At 36.4% G+C, this 16,622-nt stretch overlaps 1 protein-coding gene across 1 annotated transcript in view; it reads right to left on the reverse strand.

Moving 5' to 3' along the window:
* The window catches only part of TBX20 (T-box 20), a 52,330-nt gene extending 35,949 nt beyond the window's left edge, over positions 1–16,381 (reverse strand). The window contains exons 1-3 of the mRNA XM_015811777.1: positions 16,255–16,381; positions 9,874–10,114; positions 3,839–4,003 (exon numbers count right to left, since the gene is read on the reverse strand). Of these exons, the coding sequence (XP_015667263.1) occupies positions 3,839–4,003; positions 9,874–10,114; positions 16,255–16,381 (533 nt within the window). The remainder of the gene's footprint in view (positions 1–3,838; positions 4,004–9,873; positions 10,115–16,254) is intronic.
* Positions 16,382–16,622: the final 241 nt, after the last annotated feature.

Raw genomic sequence — 16,622 nt, forward strand, 5'->3', positions numbered from 1 at the left:
TTGCTCCAAACAAATGAACTAAATAAAAAAGAACTTATTATTATTATTATTATTATTATTATTATTATTATTATTATTATTATTATTATTATTATTATTATTATAAGTTTAGTTTTCTGAACACATTTCTCTGTTCAGTATGTGGCAGAACATTCCGTGCTAACATCGGTCTCATCAGCCATCTACGGACACACTGCTGATGGCCCATAATCCATAAGATGTCACAGTCTTCATCTAAATCGATGGACGAACAACAACACAGTTTTCTGAAAATTGACTCTTTGTTTTTTTCATTCTGAATATTATTTTTTTCTTATTCTTTTCCTTTGTGACTCATCTTTCCTAATCCTTTAACAATTTCAAGTGATGATTTGTCTAAACTGGATAGGAAATACTAGTTTCTTACTTGGAATTGCATGGGGGGGGGAAAGGGTAGATGGAGACTTAAAAAAAAATCTTAAATAACAGTATGCTGATATTACAGCTTAGAAAGAGGGGAAGTTACCTGTGTTCGATGAAATCAAAGACATTTCCCTCCAACATACGTATTTCCAACAATGATTACAACCATCTCTCAGTGTTAAAGCACATTCTTGTTATGCTCAAGATGCCAAAGATGACCTCAGGAAACTCAGAGTAAAACTCCAGGAAAGATTCCCGTTATGAATCTGGAAATCTAGCAGTATACAGAAATCTAGCACTAAGCTAGAGGAACCAGTTATCTGACTGTGTTATAATTCTACTATTTTTTTCCATTAATTTGATTATTAAGACATAAATTCTCTGGCTTTTCATGCATCAATCTCATAAAATGATAATAGAATAATTTCATATTAGATGATCCAAGAAGGCTTCTTTTACCAGCAATCTGAACAGTGATTGATACATCAGATTCACAATGGACTCCTGGCACTTTGCATTTCAAAAATATTGATTTAAAGCCTACATAAAGTAAAACATTTACAGTAAAATATCAATGCATTATTATTCATAAAAATATTATGAAACCAAATACCACTGCTTCTTATGATCCTGATTGAAAGGTGGCTTTTCTGGCATGAAGTACAATTTTTTTCAGCCAAAAGAAATAATGTAAATTGCAACAGGGTTCATGAAGCAAAAGAATATAATATTTTCTACTTGCATAGTTTTGATCCTCTCAAGGTATAGAAAACACTTCATTCCATATTTTTGCTCTGGAAAAATTCTAGATCCATATCCCTGTATGAATAAGGACACAGCATGGCTTACTTACAAACACACTGTGGATAAAACTAAGCTGCAGAGCAGCAACCTCCAGTGAATTCCACTGAAATCAACAGGAAATTCTAAATAAATATGACCAACATAAAACAGACCCACCAAGTACTTCATCTACTGGTCTCATCACAAATAAATGTTTCTATTTAAGGCTATTATTTAGAAAGGCTCAGACATATTTTTATCTCTTCATGAATGCTTAATGTTTCCGTATATGAAGTGTGCTCTCCGCTATCTTTTTGTCCAAATAGACTACACTGTTTCTCTCTCCCTGAAGCTATTCTGACCGAGCTTGAAATAACAACACATAGGTCACATAAGCATTTTCCATTGAGATGCAGGAATTAAAGTGGCCTTCTCCAGATGCCTTCCAATTATGAACTATAGTCACCCTTGGAAAAATAGGTTGAAGCGCTGAAAAAAGACAAAACTCAGCCCATAACGTTTACTTTTGCTCCAGCCCACATAGGTTTTTATGAAGATCAAATTGGGGGTAACCATGAATGTGGTCTTGCATTCATTGGAAGAAAAGCTGGATATAAATGGCAGGGTGGATGCTGAGCTAGCAAGAACCACAGGCGGTGCAGATAGTCCTCAACTTACAAGTATTCATTTAATGAACATTCAAAGTTACAACAGCACTGAAAAAAGTGACTCATTACCACTTTTCACGTTTATGACTCTTGCAGCATTCCCACAGTCATGTTACCAAACTTTAGGTGCTTGGCAACCAGCATGTATTTATCACATTGCAGCATCCCAGGGTCCCAGGGCTATCATCTGCAATATTCTTAGGGAGCTTCTACAAGCAAAGTCAGTTTGCTTAACAACCATGAGATTCACTTAATTTCAATTATTCACTTAATTATGGCAAAAAAGTTATAAGATGGAGCACAACTTACTCAAAAACTGTCTTGCTTAGCAATGGAAATTTTGGGCTCAGTTGTGGTTGTAAGTCAAGGACTACCTGTATAGTCAGTGCATAAACAACAAGAAGAATAAGGTATAGTGATTGTCTCCCCCCTCCCCCCCATTGACTAATAATTGTTTGTTAGAGCAGTAGCTCAATTTGTACAGCATTCTTATCATGGATTGTCAAAAGCAATGGATTGTTTCTTTCCTTCTAGGAAAAAGTAAACATTCTGAACTTGCATTCAAGCTACAACACAAAACCTCACAAAAGATAGAAGAGATACCAGCAAGTTAGTATCCTAAAGATGGTACATCTTTCAGACTTTTGGCTGGGTTAATAAGGCTATTTAAGCAATGACTCACAATAGATTTGTTTTCCCTGAAGGAATGTTAACCTTGTGCCTGCACAGCATACTGTACACACAGACAAAGTTGTTTCACATGTTGACAGCAGGAAAAGAAGGATTTAATGGTCATCTGTGATGAAGCGTTATGAATGGGAATGCTTTCAAATGATGCTGGATAATCCTTATTCATTACAGAGTTGGCAGTTGTAGTGCTGAAAGTTATTTCTCTATAGATGGTGCAGAGAATGCTCGAGGGTATGAATGTCACCAAAGCTTACCTACACCTGTGACTTTTTCTTTCTTTCTGAGTGCCCCTTATAGAAGAAATGAATGTACAGGTCCTTCTGAGATCAACAGATGAATTTAATTTCACCAACTTGCAAACCACAATCACCACTATTTCAAAAAATACATTTGGAAGTAAGAGCTTTAGAATCAAAGTTTCAGAACACAGATGGTGATCATGAAAAGGCAAATTCAAAATTGCCAAAGCTTAAGGATAGAGTCTAACTTATTTTTTTCAATTTAAACCACTGAGATTTTCAGTTTAATCTGCAATAAGCTCAAGTTGGAAAAGGGACAAACCCATCACACTAAAAATGGTCAAGGCTAGTGCAATCAGAGAACAATCCAAAAGCACTATTTCTAAGATTTTTTCCCCCCAAACCATGCATACAAAAACAATTTTATCTATATAATGGTTATGATGGAACCTGTCACAGATGCAGCTCCAAAGACTGGAAGCAAATGTAAACAGTTTCTTAAGATTTCAATATTTATGAAATACATTTTGTTCCTTGCAACTTTCTTCACAATGGATCCTGCCTTGTTCAATAAAGGTTATTCCATAGTAAAGGGACATAAGTAACAGCTTTTCAGGTGTGCTTCTCAGTGGAGATGGAAAAATAACGGAAATAAAATAACCAAAACGTGTGATCTGAAAGATATCTAGAAAAAACCAGCATTTATTATTTTTCCTCCTGAAAAATAAGTCACATATTACAATACAACAAAAATATTAAGAAAAGGACTGAATAGTTGAACAATGGGTTACATCAGTTTCATATTAGACATAGGCCTTTTGTTAGATTAACTTATGCCTAGAGATTTTAAGCATTTCAATGAATGAAGAGTGACAGAAAAGTATATACTGCTTCTGTGTCAGTAGAAACACATTTTTTATCCATAAACATTTTTCTGTTTATTTATCTCCTGCTGTAATTTTTCTAAAAACCAAAGAAACTATTAATAGCAGAGGTGTGTATGCGTGCACAAGTGTCTGCATGCATATACAGTACATTATTTTCAGATGAACTAACCTTGCAGGCAGAGGGGGGTCTGCTTTGCCAGCAACCAGCCAGGAAGATCTATGGTAGGCATATCTGTATCTCTTATTGTCCACTGGAACTATATCCATGAGCACAATGAACTTGGCTTCTGGATCCACGCCAGAAAAGGAGACCCTAATGGTTGGAAACATCCTTCTGAAACAGAAAAAACACAATGAAAAAAAGAATAAGAGAATCCTCTCACAACTGATTTAAGAAAAAACAGCCTTGCAGCATGGCCATCAGAGTGAGGGGGGGAGGGAGGGAGGTAATCTTTGTGTTTGGGGATTTTTTAAAATAAGCCATATCGCCTGAAAGCACCCCATTCTTGTAAACATTTGGAACTCATATAAAGAGAATGGGATCAAACTGTGTTATAATTGGCATATATGTCTGCCTTTGTTTCTTCCTGCCCTGCTGAAGGAAACTGCACAAAAGGAAAGGAAGGAAGGCAGGTAAACATCTCAGAAGACAATGAGGATTCTCAAGAATTACAGCCTTTTTTAAAAAAGGAATATTATAATAATCAACTGAATATACAGAGAGTGATTTTGTTGGGAGACAACTTGTGGGTTTAGAACCTAACACTGAGATCAGATGCATTTCATTACACATCTAATTTTACAATACAGAAATAGTTATAACTCTGGACCTTGGATAAATTGCAGAAGCTTTAGCCATTTGAGCTTCCATGACATCTGAAGCAAATAATTATTTTCTCTGTACTGCACACATATGAGAAACAATCTTGTGCCAGTAATCCACTTCAGAAATAAAAGGGAAATTTTCAGGAGGTGGAGGGAAGTCAGCTAATTTGCACTAGATGTATTTGAAAAAAGGAGAAAAAAGATGGAAGATAACAGCATTTTATATAGCCAGGCTGGCCACATCACCATGGAAAATGTCTTCAGATAATGCTGACTAAGAAATTGAGATGAGTACCAGGAAATCTTTATCTCTACCTTAGTAAGGTAACTACCAATATCTGCAATTTCAACTTGATGTCATTAAATACAATTCTCTATTCCACACTCTGCATCATTCAATGCATTGATGAAGTACAATCCAAACTATTAAAGTTGATGTCATAGCAAATAAAGTCCAATGCTGTTAATGATTAGGGTGACAATTCAACGCACCCCATTTCTTTATCTTCCTTTTTCATTAATTAACTTTTAGGCTTCCTTGAGTTCTTATGTCTATTATGAATTATGCCTTTACAGTTGGCAGTGCCAACATGCCTTGTGACTCTTGCAGACTAAAAGAATGTCTGGCAGACATTTCTGTGAAGAACATTCATAATTATCTAAAAATTGGTGTATTCGTCTCAAACAACTTTTGACCAAGGTTAGGTTTGGATGTGATGCCAGTATATTTTACAAGAATCTTTCAAGCAATGTCCTCCCAATGTTTTTTTTTAAAAAACAAGTAAATCTTTTCCATTTGCATCTAATTTACACCTTTAATTTAGTGTGGCTTAATGACTACTATAAATGTTTTTTTAAAGCAGACAGTTTTCCCCTACCAGTATTAAACATCAGGAAACTGATTACAAGAGACTCATTGTGAGAATAAAATGACAAGGAAATAATTAGTCATTATTCTGAACCCATGGAGGAAAATAATGGGGTATTAATAAGATCGGGTAAAGTACTTAGATTGCCTTTCTTTAGTCAGTCCCACTGATTTGCAAGAATGACTGTACCATAAAGCAGCATGAAAATAACAGAGCCAAGAACCAGAATGACTCTGTTCTCCCATAATTTAGACTGGATTGTTTGGTTGTTTTTTCTCGAAGGTCACGATAATGAAAATAATCCTTATAGTTTTACCATCATATTTAAGACCTAGGGCAATATTTAGTTACTCAGCAGGGTTACAGATTAAGCTGATGCAGACAATCTAGTGAGACATAAACAAATATATTAAGTTGTCCTGCAAATTTCTTTTTTTTAAAGTTTTTATTGATTTTTAATATAATTCAAAAGTACTTATTCAAAAATCGTGTTGTCTGATTATATCATTCACTAGTACAAACTGAATTCCTAATCCCTTATTCTTTTCTCCAGCCATTGATAAAATAAGTCCCCAAATTTGAAAATATTCTGTTTCTTTTTCTTTCAACCTCAAAGTAGGTCTTTCCATTTCTGCACAATCTAGTATTTTTTTAATTATTTCTTCCTCTGGTGGTATTTCTTCATTTTTCCAATATTGTGCGAATATGATTCTTGCCACTGTTATCATATGTAAAATCAAGTATATACTTTGTTTGTTAAGCTTTTCTGGCATTATACCTAATAAAAAAAGTTCAGTTTAAAATCTACATGTTTTCCCAACATCTTTTCTAGCCAAGTATATATTTTTGTCCAATATCTCTTTGCTTTAACACATGTCCATCATACATGATAACATGTACCTGACTTGTGATTACATTTCCAACATCTATCTGAAATTTTTAAATAATTTTGCTAGTCTTGCTGGTGGCAAATGCCATCTATAAAACATTTTATATAAGTTTTCTTTGTAAGAGGTTGACATTGTCAATTTATAATTTCTTTCCCATAAATTTTGCCATTTCTCTAAATCTAAATGGTATCCAAAATTCTTTACCCACATTATCATTGTTTCTTTTACTTGTTCATTTTCCATTTTCAAATTCAATAAAAAGTTATACATTTTCTTAATTAATTTCTCATCAGTGGTTAATAATATCTAATCAACAAGGTCTTCTCCTTATAAAATCCGTATAGTTTAATATCTTTGTCATATCTAACTTGCATTTGTAAATATGCCCACCATGATAAATCAATCATATCTAACTTGCATTTGTAAATATGCCCACCATGATAAATCAATACCCCGATTTTCCATAGATTTTAAGTTCTCTTCAGAGTTCAGAATATCTTTATATATCCATATTTTCTCAAGACTAACTAAATTTGGATGTACAAATGCTTCCATTTTTGAGAGCTATGCTGGAATTTTCAAGTATATTTTACATTTTATTTTTTGCCATGTAAAAAATAATGCATTTTTAATATAGTGGTTTTGAAAATATCTATGAATTTTATTTTTCTCATACCATAAGAAAGTATGAGTTGTAAATCATGTCCCTCCAAATACAACAACCTTTTATTTCTAAGAGTTATCCATTCTTTTACCCATGTTAGTACTGATGCTTGATAATATAAAACCCACGCTGGCAAGCCAAAACTTCCATTTTCCTTAGCTTCTTGTAACATTTTCAATTTAATTCTAGCTTTCTTTCCTTGCAAAATAAATTTTAAAATTAGAAAATTTAAGTCTTCAAAGAATTTCTTTTTCAGTTTTATAGGTATCGTTTGAAATAGAAACAATATTTTTGGTAATATATTCTTTTTCACCGTAGCAATTCTTTCTAACATCGATAGTTACAAGTTTTTCCATTTTTCCAAGTCAAGTTTTGATTCAGTAGTTTTATATAGTTATTTTCTTTTATCGTTGAACATCTTGCTGTCAGGTATATCCCCAAATATTTAACTTTTTTGACTATTTATAATTCTATTTTTTCTGACACTATTTTTTGTTTGTTTGTTTATCTGTAAGACTTTTAACTATCACTTTAGGTTTTTTTCTGTTTCTCTTCATTCCTGCTATCTCTCCAAACTTTTCTATCTTTTCCAATAATTTAGGAATCATCTCTAAAGGCTCCTCTAGGATGAATACCAAGTCATCTGCAAATGCTTGCAATTTATAAGTTTCACCTTTTATTTCTAGTTCTTTAATTTCTGGGTCTTGTCTAATATTATTATTTAGAACTTCCAAAGTTAAAATAAATAACAATGGAGATAGAGGACATCCTTGTCTTGTGCCTTTTCTTATGTTGAAATTCTATGTATAATTTCCATTTACAATCACTTTTACTGTTTATTTGTGATATATTGTTGTAATCATATTTATAAAATTTTGTCCAAAGTCCATTATTTTTAGTTGTTGAGTCATAAATTGCCAGGAAACATTATCAAATGTGTTTTGAGCATCTAGAAATACTAATGCCAATTGTTTCCCTGGATGGATTTCATAATATTCCAATATGTCCATTATAATTCTTAAACTATTTTTTATTTATCTCTTTGATAGAAATCCGTTTTGGTTGTTTTTCTCGAAGGCCATGATAATGAAAGTAATCCTTATAGTTTTACCATCATATTTAATACCTAGGCTAATGTTTAGCTACTCAGCAAGGTTACAGATTAAGCTGATGCAGACAATCTAGTGAGAAATAAACAAGTATATTAAGTTGTCCTGCAAATTTCTTTTAGCTCTGAATGAGGCTCCTATATGAAGCAGATGCAAGAAAACAATCTAACAAAACTAGTGATTATTCCTTTTACAATGTTATACATTTGGCCTAAACAATGTCAAAACTGTTCAATTTATGTGCAGATTGGAGGGGGAGAATGATAAAAATATTGGCACAGTAGCAGTGTGGCAGAGTCTCTGGTATGCACCAATATTTAATTAACATTTTGGATATGATTCTATGCAGAGTAGAGAGGCTTCTAGACTCTGATGAATTAATTTTTCCAAAGTGAAATATTGGCTTTTCTAGTTGCAAATACAGTATGTATTGAACCATAATTACTATCATCCACAGATAACATATTTATTTAATCTAAAAGCAACAGGTTTTTATTATCAACTCACCAGTTGAGGCTGAGAGGATTAATAGGTCAACCTGTCTAAGGTCTGGGATGGCTGTTTCGGTCTTCAAAAATGTCTCAATTCTCTATGATTGCAAGACATTAAAAGTAGCTTCTTCTCTGAAAATTGTTTCTGGTAAAATTCTATATATATATATCACCTTCCTCATTTTACAAGGGTTCAATCTAATTAATAAATTAGATTTGTTCCATTAAAATTATGGCTTGTTTTACAAAGATTTTTATTCTAGTCACTCTAATGCTTTCATTGAAATGTGCTTTTCTACTTCCAATCTCTTATTAATTTTTATTTTACCCCAAATAAAAATTCAAGTGAAGATTTGCAGTACATATTAATATACCAATGTAGTATATCTCCTCAAATTGAAACATAAAATAGTGTGAGACAGTTTCTGATGGCTTGCATTATACATTAATGAGAGACAGTAACTTTTCAGAGACTGCTATGGGTTATAAGGGCAAATGTCCAATGTATATTTATCACTGTGAGACTTTGACATCAACTGACTATTAGTGCTTGTGTGAAACACCCATCATAGATCAAAAACAGACCAAAAAAATCATGTTATCTGACAACACTTCAAATGCAACACTTTTCTGTGGGTGGCAATTCATCCATTCAGCTGTGTGTCACTCAGTGCTGTGGTGTAATAAAGCAATGACACAGTGAACAAATCAGCACCACTTTATTGTCTGACAAGATTTCTAGCACAGACTGGATGTTTATCTGGCTTCCCTTCCAGGCTTGTTCATAGACAATTTACCCATTTTAAACTAACTCAGCAAATGTTTTCTTCCATAAAGTCAAGTCAATCCAATTTTAATTAAAATTCAACTCAAAGCTGACTTCCTCTAGCCATGTGCCTGATACGTATCTGAGTGTGCTGCTCCTGGGAACTAGATAACAATGCTTTTTTTAAAAAAATGTATTTATTCCTATATTTTTACTGTTTCAAATACATGACTCCATGCAGCGTACAGATCAAGGTCATTATAAAAACAACTGAGCTGCTTGATACTATCAGAGGCCCAATTACTAAAACAAAAAAAGCAGTGCTCTTCTGAATGCTTAGAGTGAGAGGCTTAAACATAGCTCTGCGGCAGCATATTCCATGGTCTCAGGGCAAACAGAGAAATAAACAGAACACACTGTTTATTGTATATCAGCCTGACCTAGTTGAAGCTGTGCTAAAACTACAAATTCCAGAAATCTCAGCAATTGTCACTTTTGCTAAACAATTCTAGAAAATTATTCACACATCTGAATGGTATCAGCTGTGGGTAAGATGCCCCAAACCCTGCCAAACAATATCCCAGGCTTACCTTCCTGATTTTGTGATTATCATCTCAGTCCCTAGTTCATGGAATTTGTCCCAAAGCTCTTTGGTTTCCAAACTGCAGGAGATCTTAGCCATCTCTTCACTAGGGATAACTGGGGTGGTGGGGATTAGTGGCTCTGTGCAGAGAGAGGAAGGGCTGCTACTGCTGCTGAAATCCCCATGGGTGTCCAAGTTTGGCAAATCACTCAGAGGCTGAGAACAAGATGATTTCTCCACAAATTGCTCTGAAAAGAGGACGAAAAGAAAAGCAAGAGGCTGGTGAGAAGATCAGCCATGGTTTTGTGTGTGGAATGGTTGCAAGTAGCAGATCTGGCTGGGTGCACGTAAAGCTGCAGTCCCAGAGCTGTAGGCTAGACTGTGAAATTGACCAAAACTACTATAAGAAACCAATGGCAATATGCTCCCATGGAACCTGCCCACCCATGGAGTCCCCTTGAGTCAAGCTCCATGGAAGGGAAGTTCATCTTCTTAATTAAATAAAGCCAAAGCAAATAGTCCCAAAGGTGGCTAAATTAATCAGAAATGAAGCTGACTGATTCCAATAGCAAGCCCAAAACTAGACGTGAAACTCACAAGCTTTGGGAAAAGACTTTCAAAGCCCAGAAATGAAATTGACAAATTCTAAAATGAATTCCTTTTGATGGAGAAATGATGCTTCAACTTTGGATATAGTTCATCACCCCCTCCCCTTTTCTCCCTTAAGGGAAACCATTAACAATCTTTTCGAAAAGCTGAGTGCTGGAACTCCAGAAGAAATTCAGTGCTCCCGAATTTTAGGTTAGAATCTCCACAACTAAAAGAAATGGATTTGCGGTAACCTTCTGCAGAAAATGAAACAAAAGGACCCAAACTAATCATTTTAAGGCAATAAATCCACTCCAATGTCTGATAATCACAGTAGCCTTTGTAAACTTGGCTTTTAATAAAATTTGTTAGTCGGAAAAGGTACTTCCAAACTACTGATTTTTTCCCCTAACACACCTTTCTTCTTACAATGGGAATCAACCATACTGGAAAGGGGTGGGAAGGGGAGAAAAAAAAGAAAGATGTCATGGGGGGGGGAGGAGGTTCTGCTTCTCATTTTCAATCTTGTTGATTTTGCAAGATTTTAATTTAGAAGAAAATGAGCCTCTTCTCCAAATATATTTACATTTATAATCAGTTATAAATTATAAAAAAAATGCTGCCCCTTTCTTCAGAACAGGCCAATTTACAGTATTCCCCTGAATGGCAAAGTGCCAATACCAGTGAATAGAAGGATTTGTGATTATCTCCATCCCCAGCCTCCAGTTGAAAAGTTCAAAAGGCAAAATCTGGCAGAAAATCCAGGAACTAACTGTTTAGGTAGAAGCATTCACAGGTATATGCAATTCCTGGTTGGTTTTTACCCTTGCATAGAGAAAACTAGACTGTCAGAGCAGCTACTATATCCAGTTTTCTACTTGTAGAGGTACTTGTTAATTAAACAAAGGAGCATTTACTTGAGTCAGCATTCAGTAACAAAATTCTAGAGCAATCTGAGCACCTTATAAAATGTTGGGAGGTCAGAATCATTCCAACAGGGAAAATGGCTGTTGTACATGTCCTTAATTTCAATTCTTTTGAAGGAGGAAAAAAAGATTTTTTTACATGAATTGCTAAGAAGAATTTTAGATCACACATAGCCAGTTGCAGTGTGCAGCCACTTCGCTTATGGGAAACAACTGAAAAGTGAAAATAAGCCATCACTGATCCATTATTGATGGAGAATGGGAGTGCTGCTGATGTTAAATAATATTTTGGGAATTCCCAGAATCTTGGTCAGAAATCCCATTGATTTCATTGGGATTTGTCTTTAGGAAACCTTTGGGAAATATATTACAAGTCTGGTTTATTCCGCTGGTGGTTTTACAGGCAAAGACATCCCTGTCACCAGCCCAACCTTAACTTCAGATTTCAGAGGTATATTTATGGTGTTATTTTAAACACATTTTCTAGAGGTCAGTGACCACAATGACATTTAATTCCAATGTGTGGTGCAGATTGCAGTGTTAAATGTGTGGCCACTTCCCTGCAAAAGTTGCTGCTTGTAGAAGAGGCTTGATCACAGGCAACTTAACCATTCTTGACTCACTTGATTCCAGTTTTCTGGAAACTCTGCTCAATCATAAACAAACCAAGGTGAGCAGGTTCGTACAACCCACTAGCTGCTGATTTTGCACGAATCTACTTGCAAGATTGTTAGAAGAAAAGCAGAATGGAAAATGCTGCCCAGTACTTTAAGTTGTTAAAGGAAAATCCAGAATTAATATAGATGAATGAGCCTTGTGCAAAATAATTGCAGACACACAACCTTCCAGTCAAAATGAACTCATGAAACCCTTACTTAATTTTACTTTGATCTGATTTTCCTCTCATTAGGAAGAGGAGGCTGTATGAAATAGTGGTTAAAGTGAAGGATCAAGTCTGGAGAAATCCAGATTCAAATCTTGGGTTCTATGAAGAATCCCAGAAACTGACCCAGAAATTTTTAGCCCAATCTTTTGGAATTGTCCAGATAAAAAGAAAACAGAGACAACCTTGAGCTCCCTGGAGGAAGGGCAGGCTACACATTCAATTAAAAGAAAAAAAAATAGAAAAAGAATTGGGGAGATTGTTTATTAAGTATGGGGGTGGAGTGGAGAGAGCAAAAAAACTCCATCACTCCAACAATTATCAAGATGCCTAGAAGGCAGTCCACCTAGCTCAAAGCTGCCAGAAACCATCTAGTCCTCAGATGAATGTCACTTTAAAACTAGAAATCTCTCCCAGTCTCTCCCAAGGACAGCAAGGATCTGAAAAGGGGATGCTGCAGGAGAAGGGGGGGGGAGTGGCTCCTGGACTAATGGGATCCATGCCGTGTAAACACATTAGATGAGGTGCGTTGGTTTCCAAGTCATGGGAATCAGAGAAACTAATGAGTGAAATGAGCAAGACAATCGTCGGCATTTTCTCATGTGTGATTTACAACTTTAACTGGCCGCAATGGTTGGGTGATACTATAAATCACAATCAGCTTTCAGCACTCTACAAATTTAGCTGAGGTGACTTTTTCCTGAGTAGAGGCACACCAGACAGCAATTTGGAAATGTCCAGTGCCTGCAAAATATTAGGCCCACTATAAAGGGCTTCTAGAGAGCTGTGACATCGATTAAACAGACTAATGACTAAAGAAGACGGGCTGATTTTCCTGGAATCCCAAAGGCTTATTCGGATTTGTTTCGATGTTTATTCCCCAGGATCCTGCGTTTTCACAGGGCGGAGCTCCTGGGAATAAACAGCCCACAACAATTCCAGATGTTTGAAATTCGCCTTAATGGCCAAGTCCACATAAAAGCTAAATTCGCCTAATCACTGGATTCGCCAAAAGCAGGACAGTTATTGGCAGGGTGGCTTTGAAAGGAATGGGAGAAATTTTCCCTGATCAACAGAACTTCTCTGCTATTGAGCAGATCGATTTGTGCAGGATTTTACTTTCGATGGAATTCCTCCATACGAAGGATCCACTTTTGACAGCCTGAAATCAGCGTGTCTTAATCAGTCCAGCATGAAATTATATTCCTCTCATACTGTTATTTACCAGGAACAAAAAACAATTCTCATGTCCCAGAAGTAAATTAATGGTAATAAAGGAACCGAGCTCATTTTTCTGGAACTCTACCAAACCAATCTAATGGATCTCAGCCTTAATTGTTGATCTTTCTTAATTGAGACTGCAGGTGGAGTCTGAAAAGCAGAAAGCCATTTCTAACCCAGAAGTTACACTAGAAAACGTCTTCATGTAATCCAAGCAATTAAGTTTAAATAAAATCTAGCATTGGGTCGGCATCTGCATGGGTGTGCTGCCCAGAAGATATTCAGCAGTCAGAACTCCTTATAGTAATGGAAGAAACTGGACCGGACCACTAAACCACTTAACCCAAATCTGAAGGACAGAAATCATTGGCGCCCCTTAGAGAAATGTGGCAAATAGCTTCCTCTATGCTCATCAAATAAATATGGCAAAGCCTGGAATGTCTATTTGGCTTAACCGGATAAGGGAAGCTTGGACGGATCCAAACGAGATTTGGAAACAACATTGTGGAACCTTCATTCTTCAAGGACTTCGTACACAGAGATCAACAGGGACGGGATACAGAATATCTCCCATCTCTTATTTCCCAGTCGTCCTGTGTGAAGTCTAGTAGTGGATATTAAAGCAGCTCTGTGTAAGGCTCTAATGAGGATTTTGCGACTCAGTTCTGAAGTTTCTTTAATTTTTCGTTTGAAAACTGGGATGGAAGGAAAAAAACTCACATTTCTAGGAGCCGAACCGGGAGAAAAACAGATGTGCGATCGCATTCTTTTATAGCTAATATATATATATATATATTTCCTGTCTATCCTGCACTTATCAGAGCTCAAACTTCATTAAAAAAAACTTTCCCAAAACTTCATCTCCAAGAAGATTTTAAAAAGGCAGTGTAGGACATTTTTTTATTTTCTAAAGTTCATTAAAAGGAATGTTTTTTCACCCATAAGTTTAGTTTATTTGATCACTTTTTAACATAAGACTGAGAGAAAGTGTTTTTTTTCTATTTCTCTTTGAAAAATGTTTTTAATTTTTTCTAAAATGCATTATTTTCTCTAATGATTAGGAAGGTTACTAACGAAGCAGAAGAGAGAAGCATTTCTTTTTTGCTCAGCAATGTTTGTGAACAACTCTAAAGAAAGTGTTGAGGCTGCTGTATCAGAAAATTTGCTTTATTTTTTTTTTTGCAAGCTTTCAAAACAAAATTATGAAAATAATGTTTAAAGGAAATAACTGGAGGAAATTTTGCTTTTCTTTAGGAAATCCATCGGGGCAGGGATCTATTAAACTTTGTGACTGTGTTATGAAAAGTATCGCCAGCTGATTCAGCTTCAGCCATTCTTTAAACGTTCGTATCCTGAATTTTGTACATCGTTTCAAGACTGACAGCAATTTCTTTTAAAAATCAAGGGGACATTTCCAAATGAAAACCTTAAGGACCTGGCAATTAACTGGCGAATTTAAAACTCCAATCGAGAATTGTTTATTAGGTAAGAAATCCCCTTGAATTCAGCCAGGATTGATTGCAGTTCGGAGTCAATCCGATTATTTTAGCACCATTGTCTGAACATTAGTAAATGCACCGATTCGTTCTATGTAGCTGCGTTCCCCCACCACCAATACAGAGCGCAAATGGAGTTCCAAGCAATTATCTGAAAATCGGTCCTACTGAAACCAAGGATGCTTGTTGCCACTGATTGGGGGCAAAACTTGTTTATTCAAATTATGGTCTGATCCTGTGCCTTCATATTTGGAAACAAGACCAATTTAAATGGGACTTTCAGTGTCATTCTATGTTCCCACATCACCAGTTGTGGGAACATCAAAATGTATTGCAGATAAGTATGGGTGCCATTATATCATGTTTACGGGGGGGGTGGGGTGGGGGGTGGGAATGTGTCAATGATCTCCCTTACTGCAGCCTTGTACATTTCTATCTAGGAGGTTGTGTGGATCAGTAAGTCTCTCCTTCCATTGAAAAAGCAGTCAAGTCTCAGTGGGGCAGAACTTTAGCTAATTTTATAAGGCAGGAACTTCAAACAAAATGGACAAAGAAAATAGATTTTCATCCTATTTTCTTTGGCGGCTGAACCGTGGTGATTTTGCATAGGGTAATTACATAAGGTAATTAAAGCTTATTTCCCCATCAATTCGACTCTTAGGAAAAGAACCCGCAAGGGTTTCCCTTCTCCGTTTTGGAATTCGGTTGGATTTTGAAATATAAAAACGTTGTTTCGATTTAATAAGCTCAAACAAATAACAGCTTTGAATGCTTCCTTTAAACATGAAGTACCGTATTTTTACGTGTACCTAGCACAATTTAAAACCAAGGGCAGATGAATTTAACAAATTCACTCAAAAAGGCAATATTCTTCAGGTACAGATTCTCTGTGTCTCTTGGGTGTTACTAAGGAAATGTTGTGCTATGGTCGGTACTCGTTAACATTCTGCTTGTTGGTGGGGATCTGAAATTTTAAATTACGGGATGAAACCGAACCCAGTCCGCCCATCATTCCCAGTCATTAGGTCTAATAGGAGCGAATCCAATATCTTTTTTGAGGGTCACAGGTTCGCTAGTTCTGCAAACATCCCTAGGATAAGAATAAGTTCTGACCATCCCTCTTTAAAAGTTAACCTACCAACCAAATCCAGTTGGCGTCCGTCTGCTGAGTCAAAGCCGCGAGCTCCGCAGCCGCAAACCCCTCTAGATCCCACAGAAATCCCCCTCACGTTACTTCCTCCTCAAACGCCGGGCTATCCCGAAGCTGGACTTACCCAGAGGCTTAAGGGTGTTCTCGGGGTTTTCTTTCTCTTTGGGGTTTCCGCTTGACATGAGCGCCGCGATGGAGAAGGCGTTCGCACGGGAGGAGAGCTGAGGTTTGGGTGACACGGTGTACTCCATGTCTCCGAGGCCGCGGTGCCCAGAATCGCAAAACCTAGCCAAACCCTCCCTGAGTGCTCCTCCTTTTTCCTGCGACGGTGCGTCGTCAGCCCAGGCAAAAAGGAGGAGAGCCAAGCCGGCCCGCAGAAAAGGCGGCACTGGAAGGGGCAAACCTCGAGAGCCGGGCAGGAGATGGGCGGGCAGGTTATGCGGCGCTCATCTTTTCCCTGAACCCGGAGCGTGGGTTCGAGTTGGCGGCAAT

This window comes from Protobothrops mucrosquamatus, unplaced genomic scaffold, assembly GCF_001527695.2.
Source record: "Protobothrops mucrosquamatus isolate PMUCROS unplaced genomic scaffold, P.Mucros_1.0 scaffold48, whole genome shotgun sequence".
Taxonomy (NCBI): Eukaryota; Metazoa; Chordata; class Lepidosauria; order Squamata; family Viperidae; genus Protobothrops; species Protobothrops mucrosquamatus.